Here is a 19,048-nt window from a genome sequence, read left to right on the forward strand (position 1 = left end):
AAATCTTAGTACTTTAAGGATAAAGTCATGGAACGCAATCATATTCCTCTTGACACCACAGAAAAATAAGTTGAATCAATCACAGCGAAACACAGAAAGAGACGCTCTTATGCCATTTTACTCTATCACAGAAAAATGTTAGTGTAGCTTTATGAATGTTTATAATTTATCTAAAAAGATAATTTCCAAAACATCTGTATTTTTTTATAACTTACTTTAAACAAGGGACATTATCACGAAGCCCATCAGAGGAACTGCTACTGGTGGAAGGATGAGATTGAGGAGGAATGGGCTGAGGATTCGTGCCCCCCACTGGTGTTGGCAAAGGGGGTGCCTGTTCACCTTCTGGGGATTCCACATCATTTATCTCATATAACAATCGAACTTCAAGCATCTGTCATAAAAGTAAGACAGCTTACCTACTCCCAATAATCACTGTGCATTTTATTACAGTTTATACACACACATACACTTCAGTGGCAAGAACAGTTTTAAAGGTAAAAATTCAGCAAGATTTCTAAAGGTAAGGACTTAGCAAAAAAAAAAACCCAAACAAACACAAAAACTGATGTTTCTGACTCAGTTTTAAAAAATAATAATGTGTATATGTGCAAGTAGTCTCACACACACACACACATTATGACTTTAAAATTTATGGCACTTCTGTTAACACCAAGTAGAGTATGCTCATATTCAAATTAGCTTTCTTCAAATGAAACATACGATGCATTTAAGGACTTAATGTTCAGTAAAAAGATATGCATAAAAACACGCTATTTTTCACAATAGATAGATGGTAATGTAAATACTGATGTGTTTTTAAAAGTTCTAGATAATGGGGTAGAGGCTTGATCACTGCACTGTACACCTGAAGTTGATGTTGTATAATATTGTATGTCAATTATAAGTGAATATATATATATATATATATATATATATATATATATATATATATATGGTCATGGGACATGGAGTATAGTGTGGAGTCAAGGGAATTGCAATAAATACGTACGATATTGGGGGGAAGTGGGGCAGCAGATTGGGGGAGGGCGGTTGTCACTTTGGGGGGTAAAAAGTATAACTATTGCACTTTGTTGTACAGCTGAAACTAATTTTTAAAAATGTGTATTTCACAATAAAAAATAATTTTAAAAAAAGTTCTAGACAAAATTGACTGCAAATAATCTTCTAAATAATTCAAAAACTTTAAAACATCAAACATCTGACATTGGAAACAACTAAGAGACTCTTACTGGAATGACTTCTGTAATCACTTCTTGTTTGCTGAACCTATAAATAATGACGTGAGCCGAAACTCCAGCTATGCACAGCATTCTACTTTCTGGACACCAGGAGATGATCTGAATGGCATACGGATCTTCATCTACAATGTCTGTGTTTGGCCTGTCATCTTTATTTCTTGACTTTTCAAATACTTTAGCCGTCTTTAGTTTATATAATACTTGTAGAGTTACTAGAAAAAAGATAATATATGTTAGATAATTCAATACAAAAAAGAACAAACGTAAGGTAATATTTAATCAGTCATATTATGTAAAGAAATAATTTATATTATTTGAAGCATATTTTATTCCTAGGCCTACATTTCTCTAATATACTTTTAGATAATGTACTCACTGGCCAAAAAAAGTGCACTTATTGTACTTATTAAAAAAAAAAATTCACCATCATGATGAATTCAGATAACCTTAAAACAAATAAGTCACAAAAAGATTTTGTAAAAAAAAATGTATAAATAAAATAAAAATAAGAAAGGATATATTTTGCTTTCTAAAATGATTTTCTAATGTTTTCTCTACAAAAGGAACCAATATTATCTAATGCTTCTATAGGATGAAACGTAATTTATCCTCAATTAACTGGATTCTGCTGGCTTGCTATGTATGTTTTGCAAACATTAGCCATTCAAAGTGTTCTTTCCTTTTTTAGTATTATATGACCGTATATATATTGGGTTGTCAGAAAAGTCATGATGCATTTTTGCAACGAAAAACATAGAAAAAATACGTCATGACTTTTCCGACAACCCAATATTTCAAAAAGGCAACAATTTTGTTACATAAGTTTAGAATTGCACATTAAAATATTCTACAAATTTCTGTTGATTTGAAACACATTCCTGCTTCTCCTACCTCTGACTTAGGAAGAAGAAATGGTTTGAAGAAACTTTGAAGAAAGGATTGGAGGACTTCTGTTGAGAACTACTCTTGATCTACTAATTAATATCCTGAAAATATCTTTAATCTACTAAAAATTCTAAACTCATATACATGATTAATAGGTATTAAATTTAGCCTCCAAATTTCAAACTAAATATTGGTTACACAATTATTACAATACAGGCTGTATAAAAGCAATGACTGTATAACATATAAAAATAATATTCAATATACTTACTTGCAGAAGCATCCCAGAACTTAACTGACCCATCAGCATGCCTAGCAAAAGTAAATGAGTTAAGAATGTGATAAAAAAAAAAATACAGTTTTTCATTCTTTGAAGTATATTGTTATTTAAAAATACAGTCAGCAAAATGCAAAAAAGATAAAATTTAGGGTAAATTGGCAGCTTCTAGGCAATAACTTATTTCTTACAATGTTATAACATAAAGGAAAGCACTATCTGCCCAATTCATGTAGTCTTAATTATATTTAGCTACTATTGATTTACTTGGTGAAAATAGGCTTTTACTTACCCTGTAATAATTATTTCTGGGTAACTTTGAGCACCCAAGCCCCAATTACCTCCATTGATGGGCCATTCCTATAAGAAAAGATTATTATATAAAGCAACTTCCAAGCATTCCACACATCTTCATATATATGACAACATTAAGCAATATATTTTGCTTCCAAAAGGATTTTCTCTATATTTTCTGTAGAAAAGGTATGCAATGTTATGAAACACTCCAAGGTGATGAATATAAAATACTAACGTAGTAATGTAACATTAAATACTAAAACTCATGTTCAGTACCTTTTTGCTGTAACCTTGACGTTTCTGTCTCGCTCCAACTGAATAAAGTGCAGGAATAAGGTCCACAGGACAATCAGCAAAATACTCGCAACATGTCACAGGAGACTCGTGTATACTCAAAGGGTAGGGGTTTTCAAATATAGGATATCTTCAACAACAGGAATAGAAAAATATTTATTAAATTAACAAATTATCACCTATGATTAATACAACAATGAAAATGTCTTAAAAATATTTACAGCTTTGGAATAGAAAAAAAATTAAAGCTTGATTAATTTAAAGTTAACATCCTTTGAAGGTCCACATAACATATTAACATACTACCTGAATTTATATTTTAAAACTCACAGGACAGTATGTTCTGCACTATGAAATTTTAGAAATTACGAACATTTCACCACAGAGATTTAATAGATTTAATTTATGGAGACATGTAAAAAAAATGACTTCTTTTATAATGACAGTTGTTCAATTAGAACAGTAAACAGAAAAGCGGCAGTTAGAACTACATACCATGTGCCACACACTGGACTAAGTACTTTATATACATATACCTTATTTACTTCATGCACCAAACTTATGGTACAGGCATTTTACTAAAGAACAAAGGCTTACAGAGAGCAATGTGCCAAAGGCATGCCAGCTAGCAAGGCGAAGCAGAATTTAAACTGTGTTCTTAAGCATTAACCTAAAAGATTCTCAACTAACAGATACCTCATTCTTTTTTTTTTTTTTTTTGTGGAGGACAGTGTCACTGGCCCTCATATGTGGGATCCGAACCACGGCCCTCTGGCATCCCAAGCCAGCTCTTAACCATCGCGCCACTCGGCCGGCCACTCGGCCGGCCCCAGATACCTCATTCTTGTATCAGTGGAGCGAATACAAATTTTTAATTCTCCTTTTTTCCCCATCAGTGTGATGCCTAGTGCAATATTTAATCTAGAAATGCTTTCTTGTTTTAGTGATAATCTAAATAAAATTCTATCTTAAATGTTTTCTAGATATGAAATTATATTAAATAAAGCAAAAAATGCTTTCAAAAATCACAAAATTAATTAAAATCCTAACCAAAAATACAATGATATTTCGTTTTTGGTTTTAAAGTTCTTGGAATTGAGAATGCTTACTGAAAAATATGTGTAACACCAGAAACCAGCTAAAAAAGTCTAAAAAGTTCAGAGTGGTTAATCTGCAAAAATTAGATATATATTGATCAGTCTACTACTGACAATAATTAAAAAGTTATAGGAGCAAATTTCAAAAAAGTCCTTTCTAGACTTCAAAATGAACCCAACTGCTATCACTCCCTCCTCAACAACACATAAGAGAACAGAAGACAAACTTATTTAAACAAAAATATTCATTAAGAAAATTGCAGGCAACTTTTCCTGTTTATAAACACACTTGATAATCCTTAGGTCAATTATTCTACTACCACTACACATTTAACTGATACATTTGCTAAATAAAATGCCTAATCACAGGTTACTTGCACAGTATTTTCTTTAACTTAAATATATCTCAGTGCAGACCACATCACATGTTTAAAGTCTCACTATTTGAAAATTTACCTAAGTAAAAAAATATTAAGAATAAGTTATTCTAGGGCTGTCATTTAGAAATAATGTTTTAAATTTCTTTGTTCCACAATGGTATTGTTATTTTCAAAAAACAATTATTGATTAATACAGGTAGCATGTACTAAGTTGATGTGAATTTAGGAACGCCTTAAAATAGGGAAATAATACTGTTCACTTATAGCTCAGGGTTTCCCAGTCTCAGTACTATTCACATTTTGGATCAGATAATAATTGTGGGGGACTGTCCTGTGCATTGTGGATGTTTAGTAGCATCCCTGTTCTCCACCACTAGATGGCAGTAGCACTCCCTCCCCTCAATAAAAGTGTCTACACAGACAATGTCAAATGTCTCCTGGGGGAAAAATGCCCCCAGGTGAGAAATACTTAAATATTGAATGGGTAAACTCAATTAAAACCCTATTTAATGACTATCTCTCAGGAGATACAAATAGATAGTACAATGTTCTTCCATTCAAAGAATTTATAAGTAAACACAGTATCATGTGTGTTAGAAAAAGCAAAATATGGCAAATACCACAAGAAGTTATAAAGGAGCTTTGGTGGGGATTTGTAAATGAGATATGATATATCTGGTTAAGAGAGACTAGGAAAAGCTTAAAGAGGAAAAGAAGGCTGGCTTTGAAAGATGGGCTTTTGATGGCAGTGAAACAAGTGGGGTGTCTCAGCTGTTGGAAACTACATAAGAAAGGACATGGAAGTGTGATGTTTGTTTAGCACCCAGTTCAGTTTTTCTAGGGAATAGAGCATCTGCAGGAAGACAGTGATAAAATGGGTACCCTGAGTTCCTACTGTGAACAGTAGCAGGCTGAGAAGGTGTTTTTAAATAAAAAAACAACAGAGAGCCACAGTGGTGTCAAGAGAAGAGTAGCAAGACTGCTGCTGCATGTAGAAAACCTGACAGTGGTGTTCATGACACACTGCCACAGAGAGTGAATACGGCTGGGGAAACTGCAAGAGCTTATTCTGGACCCCGCTGGGACCAACTTTGGACATGCTGCTGCTGTCTGCCCCCAGGGTACCCAAGTATTAGGCTGAAACATATAATTTCAGAAATGCAACAAATTTTGACTTAAAAAATGTGGAAATTCTATTTCATCAACATAATAAGAGGAATTTTGCAGGTAATTAGAAATGTGCACCTGGATCTCTAAACAGAGGTCAAGGTTATGGATATAAATGTAGTGTTTTCAAAGAAATGAAACAGCTCAGCCTATGCTAAAAAGAACATTTTTTTCTCCACATACTAATCGTTCACCAAATTTTTTTCTTACCCATTTTGTGCAAGGTCTATAAGTACTAAATCTTTTTCTAGAAGAACAACCACAGCATATGGTTCCTGAAAATCTGGAATAGAAAAACAATGCATGAACAATAATTTTAAATATGCAAGAGGACAGCAAACTATATACTGAACAGTTTTTGTTTGGTTTTCGTTTTATTTTGTCCCATTCGCTCAAGTATTTAACATTCTCATCTTATACTGCATATAATTTAAGGCTAGTATGTTTTAAACGAGATAAATCTATATAATAACCCATACACAATTATTTCAGTTTTGTAAAAATGGTTAAGAAACTCACAGTAACTTCTATGGTACTGCAAATTACAAGGTAGGCCATGTACAACAAACATAAAATTTAAATCAGAATACCCATAAGAACAACTCACATTATTGGATCTCACAGGAACTCAATGGAGTACTACTATTATATTATAATCTCTATCTTGGATATTTTATATGTGCCTGCTAACTATAAAATGCATTACATCTTTACATCTCAATTAGCTTCAAATGAAGTAAGAAAGATCCAGATTTAAATTCTCTTGAAATATTATATGCTAGTTGTGATGGCTAATTTTATATGTCAACTTGGTTAGAGCATGGCGCCCACTTGTTTGGTCAAACATTAGTCTAAATGCTTTAGATCCAATTAACATTTAAATCAGTAGACTGAGTACAGCAGACTACCCTAGATAATGTGGGTGGGGCTCATCCAATCAACCCATCTTTGCCTGAAGAGCAAAGAGTGGGATTTTCTAAAAAGGAAGCAATTCTGCCTCAAGATGGCAACATAAAAATCCGCCGGTTTCTGGCCTTCAGATTCGGACTCAAGAATGCAACATCAACTCTTTGCCGAATTTTTATTTATTTATTTATTTATTTATTTATTTTTAAGCTGAGCCATCCTGCCACCCTTTGGCAGCTCAGTGGCAGCTCAGCTCTTTCCTGAATTTTTAGCCTACAGGCTTGTTCTATTAATATGAATCTTATATGTATCAGCTTCAACAACTGCTGAACCAATTCCTTAAATTCTCTCTATCTCTATCTTTATCTGTCTCTTAATGATTGTGTTTTTTTGGAGAACCTTGACTAATACACTAGTATTTTACAGAATTTTAAAACGTTTCTTAATGTGGATAGTTTGTTTAACCTTCAAAGGCACTTACTGCTAATGTGTAATACTTAACAGATCAAGCTTATTAAACAAGATAACCTTCTGAAATAAAATTTGCAAAGTTATGAAGGCAGCACTTCCTTCCAGAAGAATGAGTACAATACAATAAGGAAACTACTTAGATAATACATAGGTCTTTGTGCTGATAGAGAGTGAGTTTTAAAGATGCAAAGCTTACCATTGGGGTACGGTGTTTCACATAACGTTAGAAAATCAACAATTGAGTAGTCCATTTCCAGCACAGCAGTACTTTTCCCATGCATAACTGTTAAACAAGGTCTTCTTCCTACAGTATCATATGACAAACCTCCTGATAAAATAATAAAAGGTTCCCTGGAAATAAAATGCATAGTTAGGATTATAAATAGCATGGTGGAGACTAAGTTTTTTCTAGCTGTATCACAAATTTTTTATTTTGTGAAATAATCAAATTTTAAATTCTAACATTTTAATGCATCACTTAATTAAATATTTGCATGTGGATTTTTAAACTGCATTAGGTAAGACCCAGGTGAATTCCTGAAAATTAACCTATAGTAAGAATGGACACTGACCACATTTGAATCTTACACCTCCTGCTGGTCCCTAATTTTTTCCCCTGTATCTTCTTTGTACAGTTGTCAAAAATTCTCTGGGTTTCTGCTGAGAAGTCTGTTGAATGGACTGCCTTTATTTCCAATCCCAATAACCAGGCCTTCTCAAGAGACGTTCCTAGAGAAAATGTTAATGCCCTAAGGCAACCGTACGGAATGAATCAACTTCTCACGGATGCATCAAGAATGTACTAGCTACAAATCACCCCTGAGAAAACTGAGAAAACAGTCACTCAGCTGATTTTCTGTACGGCTTCATTCTCTCCTGGAACCTTGGCTGGTGCGCTCTCAGACCACAGCTGCATGCACATCTATCAGCGGCCAGCCTGCCACTTCTCAGTAGTCCTGCAACTCTCTATTCGTCATTATCAAATTGAATGATTTATCTAGGCCCACTTTTTAAAACTGCATATTTAAATATGCAAAAGGAAAAAAAACACAAAAAAACAAGTATCTTTTCATGTTTTGGTCTGTGTGTATTTCTTTATATTTGGCTATCTGCCTATTCATGGTTTTTGCCATGTTTTTATTGGATTAGTAATCCTTTTCTAATTGGTTTGTAAGAGTTCTTTGCATTGTAAGGAAATTAGTTCTTGATCTGCTGTATGTGTCTTCTCATTTGTTGGTGGGGAAGCTTTTTATGATACATTATACAGATGATTTAAAATGTTCTGTATATGATTTTCTTAAATCTCTTCATTTATGATTTTTAGGTAGTTTGTTAATGCTTACTCTACAGTCAGTATATCTATCTTCCTCCTCTTCACATTTAGCAGAAACAGTATGTAATAATATGTAATAGGCAACTACACTGCCTGCATTTTTAATCTCAGCTCTGGTTTTACTTTCTGTGTAATCTTGGACAAGGTACTGAACCTCTCTGTGCCTAGCTTCTGCATTGATAAAACGGAGATAGAGTGGCAAGTACCTACCCTCAGACAATTACTGAATTAATATATACAAAGCACTGGGGTGAATCCTTGGCACACAGTCCAGTCTTAGAAAGAATGACCTATTATTGTCATTATCCAAAAATAATCACTATGGCCCCTTATAAAAATTTCCCTTCTTGTGATTTGTGGGAAAAAAAACGAAAGCTTCTAAATTATATTTATTTTTATCTAAAACAATAAACTCCACTAAAATTTACTTAGAGTAGTAGTAGTACTGGTATATAATTTATAAGTAAATTATCGATATGAGGTTAAATGACTCAATGGTTTTTTATAAACATTTCACCTATTTAAAATATATAAAATAACATATGTATATATATGTATTTGTGTGTATAGTATTTCCTTATTTAAAACTGCATCCTCATGTATCCCTGTTTTCCTTCTTTGCTTTACTATTTATTCATAGCATTTATTGCTAAAATTAATTTAATTGTTTTACTTAGCTTTTTTCTCATGAAAACGTAAGCTCCACAAGGGCAAGGGATTTTGTCCATTTTGTTCATGTCTGTATCCAAAGCAGCACGTAGTATGCAAATGGATGAATTAATACTAATGTATGTTGCCCTAATCATTGTCCAGCTTGCTATCATTTAGAGTTTTCACCACTAAACTAATTTGGGTAATCTTAATATTTTCAGCTAAGTGACAGTAACCAGAGCTTAAAATTTTGTCCTGAATAAAACTACACCCATACATTCCTTGTTTCAATCTCTTAGCAAACTATGATTATTATGGCTGTGGTCAAGAAAGAAAATTTAACTTTATTCCACTTTTTGTCACATGTAATAAATAAATAGACTATATCTCCTCTCTTCTGTACTTTGAAATACAGCATACAACTAAATATTGGGTTGTTGGAAAAGTCATGACGTATTTTTTCTACGTTTTTCGTGGCAAAAATGCCTCATGACTGTTCTGACAACCCAATATAGCATACTAGGAAGAAGGGCGAAGAGTCCAACAGCTTAAACTCTTACAGCGTGGGAAGCCGGGGCCCAGTGTTTTAGACATAATATTTCAAGAATTGTCTGATCAGTGTGTTTTTACATATGTCCTACTTTAAAAACAAGTATTATTAATATAAGGACCATGAACAGGGAGATGCTGAGCTAAACATTACAGAGTAACATTTCCATGGAGATACTGGGAAAGGATTGCCAGGTAGATGCCCAGTTATTAGAGAGTTGAAATGTTAACATATTAAAGGACACCATGGCAATCAGGTAGATTTACTCTCAGAAGGCAACTAAGTGTGTGATCCATGTAGCTAGGGAGAAAAAAATATATATACAATTAAAAAATACGGATGAGAAATAGTTTGAAAGGAAAACCAAGGAGACAGTATTTTTCATAAGTTTCCCCAATCCAGCAATAAATGCATGAACCTTTTTTTTTTTTAACTTTTCTTATTTTATGTAGTTTTTAAAAAATAATCTATGTTTGCCAGGCAGGATAGGATATCATCTGATCTATGAACCCTGAACCCTGACAGGTTTTATTTTTTTCATTATAATGCTTCAAATTTGATGAATAAATATTAATGAAGTGAATATCTTACAAGAAGAAATTAGTCATAAATAAAATACAGTTAACTATTTTAACACTAGTCAGTGAAATTATAAAATTCAAAGTCTTTGTTGGCATTAAAAGCTCTAGGGATCTAGACTATTTCTAGGTAATATGTGAATTATACAGGTAGATAATCTATTATGTTTAATAAGGTTAGCCTTTTTGATGCTATAAAATGGTCTAGAAGTAATGTACTTTTTATTCCATTACTTCAAGCAGAATGCCTTTTAATGATGTTGGATGTTCCCTAAGACCCTCATTTTTAAGACAGCCAGGTTAGGAAGGTATTAATTTGGACATTTTATAATTTTGTTTGGAATTTTTAAGAGGCTAGACACTTCAGGGAAGTATATATGCTTCCTGCTTCTTATGACGCTCCCTAGGCTGACCTTGACAGTAGCTTTGGCTGAAGTTGTGTTTCTATAAGAAGCATTCTTTACTTAAAGGAGGCATTTCTACCCAAAAAACTATTTGTATAACCAATTTGCTCAACTCGGTTCCATAACACTACCTGTTCATTCACTCAAATGTTTTTTGAGCACCTATAACCCTGAGAATAAAAGTGTTCTCATGTATAGTCTAGACAAGCAGTAAACACATTATGATAAGTGTCATGAAGAAAACAAAATGAGATACAGTAACGGGCTGGCTGTGAGGGAGGGACTTGAGGGACAACTGTAAGACAGCATGGGCTGGAAAGGTCCCTGGAGTAATGATGATGAGCAGGGATCAGAATGAAGAGGGGCCAGCCACTCGAAGATTGTGGAGTTGGAGAAGGATGCACATTCCAGGCAGCAGGAATAATCCCCGCCAACACCTCAAGTCAGGAATGAGCTCGGTGCATCTGAGGACCTAAAAAGGCCAGTGTGGCTGCAACACAGTGAGTAAAGTAATACTCAGTAATATATGGGTATGACACAACCCCAGATCTTATGGCCACTTCCTGTTTGCTCTATCAAGATCTCAAGAACCTGTCCCTTCCATTTCATCTCCACAATTACTTTAGTTCTGGCCCTAATAACCTGCAATTTTTACTAGTACAATAGCATCTGTACAGTTGTTCACTGCCTGAGATATACTTCCCCTCATTTTGTCTGGGTAATTCCTATTTCTCCTTTAAAACTCAGTCCAATCATTATATCCTCAGAAAATCCTTTTCTGACCCATCTGCCCTGAATGAGTGGGTGCCCTTCCTATGTTCCTAAGCACCCTGTGCGTACCTCTTTTCAGCATTTACTGCAGAGTTGTCATTGTTCATCTACATTCCCTTTGTATTGTGAACTTCTTCATGACACAGAATGTATATTTTACCTCTGCCCTCTCCTTCTTCGCCTAGGTATCCTTCCCCTCATTTTGGTTTGGGTGTGGACCAAATGTACATTTTAAATACCACTAAACCTACTGCTCAGTGGTTAGATAAAGAGTTAGGTAGACCTATCCTAATGATAAAAATTTCACAAAAGTTATACTTTTGGATTTCGATGTATTATACTGTTAATACACAGGTTGTTTAGGATGCATGAGATTTATAAGGATACAACAGTAATTCATATTAGGCCATTACTTTGGGTTCTCTCTAGCATCAATACAAATAAGAGAATTTATGTAACTATTAGGCATTTTTTCAAAAAGAAATCTAAAATACTCAAGGTACTCTTTGTCATGGGGAATTAGTTTTTTATTAAACGGAATGCATATGAGGTTCCCAGTGTTACAAGTATGATTTCAATGTTTACCTATGAGAGAATGTTGTATAGTTTTCAAACTATTTACTGAAGACAAGGCCTTGCAAGGTATTTGGTCCTGTCCAAAACATCCATGGAGACATTTGGTCCCCACCCAAACCAAAAGGTCATTGAACTTTGGTCCTGTTCAAAATGCCCATGGAGGCATTTGGTCCATGCCAAAATGTCATTGAAATTTTGGTCCTATCAAAACATCCATGAACATATTTGGTCCATGCCAAATGGTCCTTGATACCTGGTCCTGTCAAAAACATCCAAACTTAAAAAACGTCCTTGTGTTCAAACAGCCCATATTTATTTATACTTTTGGCTTATAGGATTAATACATAAAAAATACTAACATGTTTTATTGGTCTAACAATTATGTTGTGGCCATACTGCCAATGATAACCTTTCTTAATGAATCATGGACCAAATGTCTCAATAGATGTTTTAGACAGGATGAAATATGACCAAATATCAATGACCGTTTGAGGGGGACCAAATGTCTCCGTGGGTGTTTTGGACAAGATCAAATGTCTGCTAATCCAGACAAGGTCTTACAGAGACCTGATCGCTATCCTCTAGAAAGACATAATCTAAATCATACAAGCTGATACCTATATACTGGGTTGTCAGAAAGGTCACGACATATTTTTTCTATGCTTTGCGTTGCAAAAATGCGTCATGACTTTTCCAACAAACCAATATATCATAAGCAGCCAAGTAAAGGTACTAGAACTATATGTGAACCACAACATAGACATTCAATCTATGTACAGATCTTATGTGAAAGCATCTTTAGGAATGGAAAAAAATGTAAAGTAGGACGAATAATGATGAGAAATCTATCCTTAAAAGCTTTAAGGATGCACCAGGGAACCAAGTTATTAGATGATGTAGAAGGCATGGCTCTAAAAGAAGAAATTGTAGGAAAGCTCAGAATGAACTTTAGTAGTAGGAAAATTAAGAAGAACAAACTAGAGGCAGTATCAGAAGGGCATATCTGAATAGCCTTCACAAATAAGTAACAATTTTGAAAACAACTAAATTTGAAATGAAACTGTGCCCTTTTACAAATAATACACATTAAAAACCTAATGTTTTTAATTCTATTTTAGGATTTAAAAATGGAAGAATTGTTACCAAGTGAGTATCAACCACTAACATATTAATCTTATTAAACTCATAAGGCAGTTTTTGATAGAGGGGCACAGACAAGCATACGAGTCATTTCTGGTCCTTCCAAAACATCATTGCTTAGCTGGATGACTGCGTGCAGAAAATTAAATTGAAAAGTTTCTGTGAGTTACTGCTGCTTTGCGTGCAGATATAAACAAATTTAACTTCAACCCTTATTAACACAGCAGGTTGCTTTTCCAGTAACAGCAGCCATTTAGAAGTTCACAGTGTGGTTACAGAATTTAAGATAATTTTAAAGAATAAATGCTGATTTTTTCAAGGTTAGTAAACTAATAAAACAAAAATAATCCCACATTCATAAGATGAGTGAAATTTTATATTTCATACTCAGTTTTAAGTATACATAGGTATTTTCAAAAAGTAATGTGCCGAAGGCTCATAAAAATCATCTTCAAAATTTCACAACTTCAAATTGTAAAGAAATAATTCACCAGATTTTTACTGTTGTACTATGTAAAATATAAAAGAGGATATGTGCACTCCTACATTTTATCAGCAATGTTTAAAATCTGATAAAGCCAAATGTTCAACAAAAGGGAAGAAAGTGTAAGTAAACTTTACAGCCCTTAAGACTATTTAAAAAACTGATAAAAACTATTGTAGTAATATTTTAAACATGTTATGTAGAAAAAATACCAAACTGAACATGCTCTAAGAATCAAGTGAAAATGCATACATATCTGAAAAGAGACTTAGGGAAAATGAACAAACGAAAAACATTGTTTGAGAATGGTGGAATTACAGGTAATATGCTTCTCTTGTGAGGATTTTGTTAAATGTTATAACTTAAACAAAAAACCTAGATACTTTTTTTTTTTTNGATTTTGTTAAATGTTATAACTTAAACAAAAAACCTAGTTTTTTTTTTTTTTTTTTTTTAGCTGAGCCATCCTGCCACCTGTTCGGCAGCTCAGCTGAGGCCAGGAATCAAACTGGCAACCCTGTTGCTCAGAGCTTGCACTCTTGAGGCGAGCTCTTAACCAACTGAGCCACTCAGCAGGCCAAAACCTGATACTTCTAAAAAACACTTCAGAGAAGAAGATATTCACAGTGGTTAAAATGAGAATATAATAATTGTAGTCTAATTAAATATACATATTTAAAATAATTTTTCTGCTGAAATACCATGAAAACAGTTTGCCAATCTTTAATATTTCCATATTTGTCACTACACTCTGTATTCAAATACTACTAAAATGTACTTTACACTGAAGAATTTTCCGCTTTCTAGGCTACCCAAAAATAACTATTCAAATTAAGTCAGAACATTCTTATGACTCATCCATTCAATAAGCATTTATGAAGTGCTTCATGTGAGCTGCTCATTGTAGCAGGGGCCAAGATGTCTCCCTTTCCATCATTTCAGTCTCCTGCTCACTCCACCCTTTCGCCAGCACAGTCCCCTCTGCTACACTTTTTATTCCTGTCATCTATTATACTTCAGCTAGTTCAGTGTTCCATTTCAGGGCCCAAAATTTACCTTAATCCTAAAACTTTTGATTCTGTGGCCAAAAAATGTTTCTAAAAGAATGCATCTGGATCATATAATCACATGATAATGCCTTTAGTATTTTAAAAAGAACGTGATCTTTTCTATCTATAGTACTTTTTACTCAAAAGAAATTTGCTCGAAAACTTTCTTCCAAAATTATTCCCTTTTTACATTCAGCATCTCCAACGCCAACAGCTCATTCTTTTCTGCCATTAATCACATGAGGTCTTCGTTAATTTAAAGTAAAAACAAAAAACTGTGTCTTGCTCTTCCTGTGACACATAATTGCTACTTATATCTACTGCTGAATTCACTGAATACATGTTCTAAACCAGTATTTTCTCTTGTGAATCCACCATTTCTTTTCTTTCTTTTAATGTCCCTCCATCAGCTCATGTTTGAAATAATGCTAATAAAGTACTCTTACAAATTAATCCTTCCTACAATATAAATCTCCTAATCTTTCTTCTGTTATTATTCCAATAAATCTTTCTCTAGCAGCAAGCAAAACTTAATGTACTCCCTCCTATAAACACTTCAAGGACAAGATATCCTGTGTCCCTATTGTTTTCTTTTCCTATTCAGAATCTATTGGGTTGTCGGAAAAGTCATGATGTACTTTTTCTATGTTTTTCATTACAAAAATGCGTCATGACTTTTCCAACAACCTAATACTAGTCCTTCCTTTTTATTTCTTCATTTTGGTCTCTTTCAGGATAAAATGCCAGTGCTGGGAGTCCTGGCTCCAAAGCGTTCTGAATTATCAGGGAACCATTCTGTACGTGCTCCTTTTTCTTAGACTCAAGCAATATCACCCCCATTTTAGCAACTGCCACTGGAGGAATGTAAATCAAGGGCTCAATACATGTTGACTTTCAAAGTTAACAAGTAAAACTAGCCAATGATATCAAAACAGATTTTTGTATCAGTAGACTTAAATATGTGATATTAGTTTTAATTTAGCAGTAATAAATAAAAAATTAATATAGGGAAAAGATTAGAAATAGGGGGATCTTAACACTTTAAACTGATAGAAGCCATAGACAATAATCAATAAATAGCATATACTTATATAGCTACTAAATGAGGTATTCTAACGTCAGAAGACAGAGCTCTCAATCTAATACCCTTAGTTTTCTAGTTATATGGGAGTATACCATAAAAGTGTTTTGGCATGTTAAGTCAAATGTTATCTTAAAATTAAGAAAGTGAATGAGAACTCATTCTTGTTAACTAGAAGGTTTGAAGAACAAGGCTGGGGGAAAAAGTTCTAGTTTTGAAAGAATGAAGATAATAAAGATAAATCTGAGGTAAGTCTTAAGAATGACTGCCTCTGAAAATAGTGATAAAATGAGAATTTGCCAAATTAAGACTGGAATTTTCTGATCAACATAGTAAAAATAACATGAAAACAGGGGAGGTTATCTGATGAAGTATTTGAAATTTTAAGAGTCCATGGACTCAAAGAGGTCTTCCCTCATTAGGGAAAATTAAACATAAATCTGCCTGGGATTTTTCCTAAACAGGTGTAAGACCTAGTACCATGACCAAACTGAGATACCATAAAATCTAACCCAGACTTAATCAACTTAGACTTGAATTTGTAGCCTGAGGTGATCTGTGAAGCTCTCTGGTCCTCTGAGTAGCTGGGGTGCCTTGCATGGATTTATCCAGCCTGTTAGGGGCACAGACAGATCTCTCAGTTCACATTAGCGGGGAACTTGCATTACGCATGATGTAATGTTAAATGTAAGGTGATCTGATAAGTAGGAAATTTAAAGGCAAGTCCACTTCTGGGCACACTGAGTGACTTGTGAATCATCAGGGCAATTCTGTCCTAGCCCACGCTATCTGTGAGAATGTTACGTGTACTAATTAAAAGCTCCAGCTCCAGAGTCAACCTGGGCTCCAATTCCAGGTCTGTGACTTCTTGGAGCAAGTTAACTTACTCTTTCTATGACTCAATATCTATATCTCAAAATGGAGTCCAATAAAAGTATCCATTCCACAGTGCTGTTATGAGAATTATGAAAGTCAATGCCTTCAAACTGCATAGAATATATAGCATATAGTAAGCGCATAATGGATGTTCACTTCATTTACTAATATTTTTCTTCTTGGTGGTTGGAAGTCAAGCCATCTAAGGGTTTTGAGGTCAATATATAAGATACTACTTTTGTCTCAAGTAAGGATATGAGAATTGCTCAGACAATACAAAAGGAAACTGCTTTTGTTTCTGAAAGCAGGCATGCTGTCCAAATTAGTTTCTCTTCTTTTTGCTACGGCTGAGCAAGAGTTGGGATGGAAGACACAGAATGAATATGAAACATTTTCTGACTAAATACATTGGTGGTAGAGAATAGAGGAGAGCAGAGGCTCCATTTATGATCAAAGGAAAACAATACAAACATATTTACTAACGTAAAGACTTACTAAACCATGAGTCCAAAACATCATTCTCAATGGTCAACAGATCTGTGAATGAACTGAAGAAAAATTTCTTCATCTGCAGTTTTGTAGCAGATAATTAAGCACAGCAATTGTTGCTGGGGGAATCTGTGGGTATGAGTATGGTCTTGGGGATTGGCGCTTAATGAGAACATAGTAGGTTTCATTAAAAAGGGAAGTGAAGTGTAGTTAAGGGTGCAGACTTAATTAAATCTAGGCTCTGCCACTTAGGAGCTGTATGACCTAAGACAAGTTACTCAAGCTCTCTGCTTTAGTTTCCTCACCTGTTAGACAGAGATACCAATAATACCTGCCTCATAGGGTTGTTGCTAAGATTACATAAATTAATATGTGTACAGCACTTAGAACAGTGTCTGTAAGCACAGCATGAGTGTTAACAGACGCTGTTATTAAGGAACAATCTACAGTGAAGAAGGGAAAAACCATATGAGAGTGAGCCCGTGTCCTGGGGAAACAAGCTCTGCACAGAAGGGGGTTTGCTTTGGGGCTTCGGAGAGTTAGGATCCTTCCACTGGCAACAAGGCCCTGGGAACAGTAGAGAAAACTTGGTGGAAGTAAGTCTGCAGGGCTATGACTGAAATAGACCTTTAGATATTTTCAGAACTAGAATACCACAAATGTACCCCGAGTTGTTGTTTTTTTTAACTTTTTATTTATTTATTTTTTTAGCTGAGCCATCCTGCCACCTGTTGGCAGCTCAGCAGCAGCTCAGCTCAGGCGGGGCATCGAACAGCTGTTGCTCAGAGCTCGCCCTCTTGAGTGAGCTCTTAACCAACTGAGCCACTCGGCTGGCCCCCGAGTTTTTATTATGGTCTGTGTTTTCATATTCCTATATAAGTAATCCACCTACAGCTTTTAGTCCACATATGAAATTAAAATGTAAGAAATTACCTTACCTTCTAAACTGCTTGAAAATACATTGTAGCACCAGAGGAGGTGGGGAAAATAAACAAACCCCAAAACTGTTCCTTATAGATAAAACTTAAATACTCGGTTAGGGAGCACAATTCTTTCTGGAAACAAACTACTCATATTGCAAGACATTGCTTGTTTACCAAGTTACAATGTATCATTAGGTTGGTTACTTTTGCATCAACCTAATAGAAATGTTTGCTCGTCTTGCGGAACATTTGCAAAACCAAGTTACTCGCAATCCAAGGTTTTACTGTATATCATGTTTGTAGTGTGTGCATATCAAGGTTCGGCAGACTATGGCCTGCCCGTTTCTGTATGGCCTGCAAACTAAGAATAATTTTTACATTTTTAAATAGTTGAAAAAATATACAATAGTATTTCATGACACATGAAAATTATATGAAATTCCAATTTCAGCGTTTATAAATAAAGTGTTATTGGAACTCAGCTGCATTCATTCATTCATGAATTGTCTATGGTAGCTACTGGGCTACAGTGGCAGAGTTGAATAGTTACGACTGACCTGTATGGCCAGCAGCGCCTATAATATTTACTCTCCGTCTCCATACAGAAAAGGTTTGCCACAGCGTATATTATAAGGAAAGGGGGTAAATTAATCTCTTAATTGTGATTCTCCAAATGTGACTAAATTTTCAAACTGAATTGTGATAATACTCATTTTTAGGTGCCCTAACAGAGATGCTTCCCCTCACACTGGTGAATCTTTGAATGGTGGCCCATTTCTTAAGAGAAACTAACTCTTCTAATACTCTGTAGTGCAGAAGTCTAAGGAGTTTGGTGGAGAGAGTGCCTGTTCGAAAACCTGAACCCATCCAGAGTTGCTTCCTGTTGAAAAGTTGGCCCTGCCTACAACTTCACTAGGTAGTCCACTAGTGAAAAAAAGTATAGAAGTACAGAAAAGGAACTAGAATTTAATCAAACATTTACCATGTGCCTAACATGTTACAGTATTTCTTTTAGTTATACACAATAATTTTATAAAGTTAGATATACTATTCCTATTTCACTGAGGTAAGGAGAGAAGGTCAGTGAGCTTAAGCAACTTGTTGAAG

At 34.5% G+C, this 19,048-nt stretch overlaps 1 protein-coding gene across 1 annotated transcript in view; it reads right to left on the reverse strand.

Moving 5' to 3' along the window:
- Window positions 1-19,048, reverse strand: part of STXBP5 (syntaxin binding protein 5) — a 182,049-nt gene that overhangs the window by 70,685 nt on the left and 92,316 nt on the right. Inside the window, exons 10-16 of the mRNA XM_019638917.1 lie at window positions 7,233-7,387; window positions 5,870-5,942; window positions 2,998-3,145; window positions 2,717-2,784; window positions 2,419-2,459; window positions 1,254-1,474; window positions 216-394 (exon numbers count right to left, since the gene is read on the reverse strand). Coding sequence (XP_019494462.1) covers window positions 216-394; window positions 1,254-1,474; window positions 2,419-2,459; window positions 2,717-2,784; window positions 2,998-3,145; window positions 5,870-5,942; window positions 7,233-7,387 — 885 coding nt within the window. The remainder of the gene's footprint in view (window positions 1-215; window positions 395-1,253; window positions 1,475-2,418; window positions 2,460-2,716; window positions 2,785-2,997; window positions 3,146-5,869; window positions 5,943-7,232; window positions 7,388-19,048) is intronic.

Source organism: Hipposideros armiger, unplaced genomic scaffold (assembly GCF_001890085.2).
Source record: "Hipposideros armiger isolate ML-2016 unplaced genomic scaffold, ASM189008v1 scaffold_41, whole genome shotgun sequence".
NCBI lineage: Eukaryota > Metazoa > Chordata > Mammalia > Chiroptera > Hipposideridae > Hipposideros > Hipposideros armiger.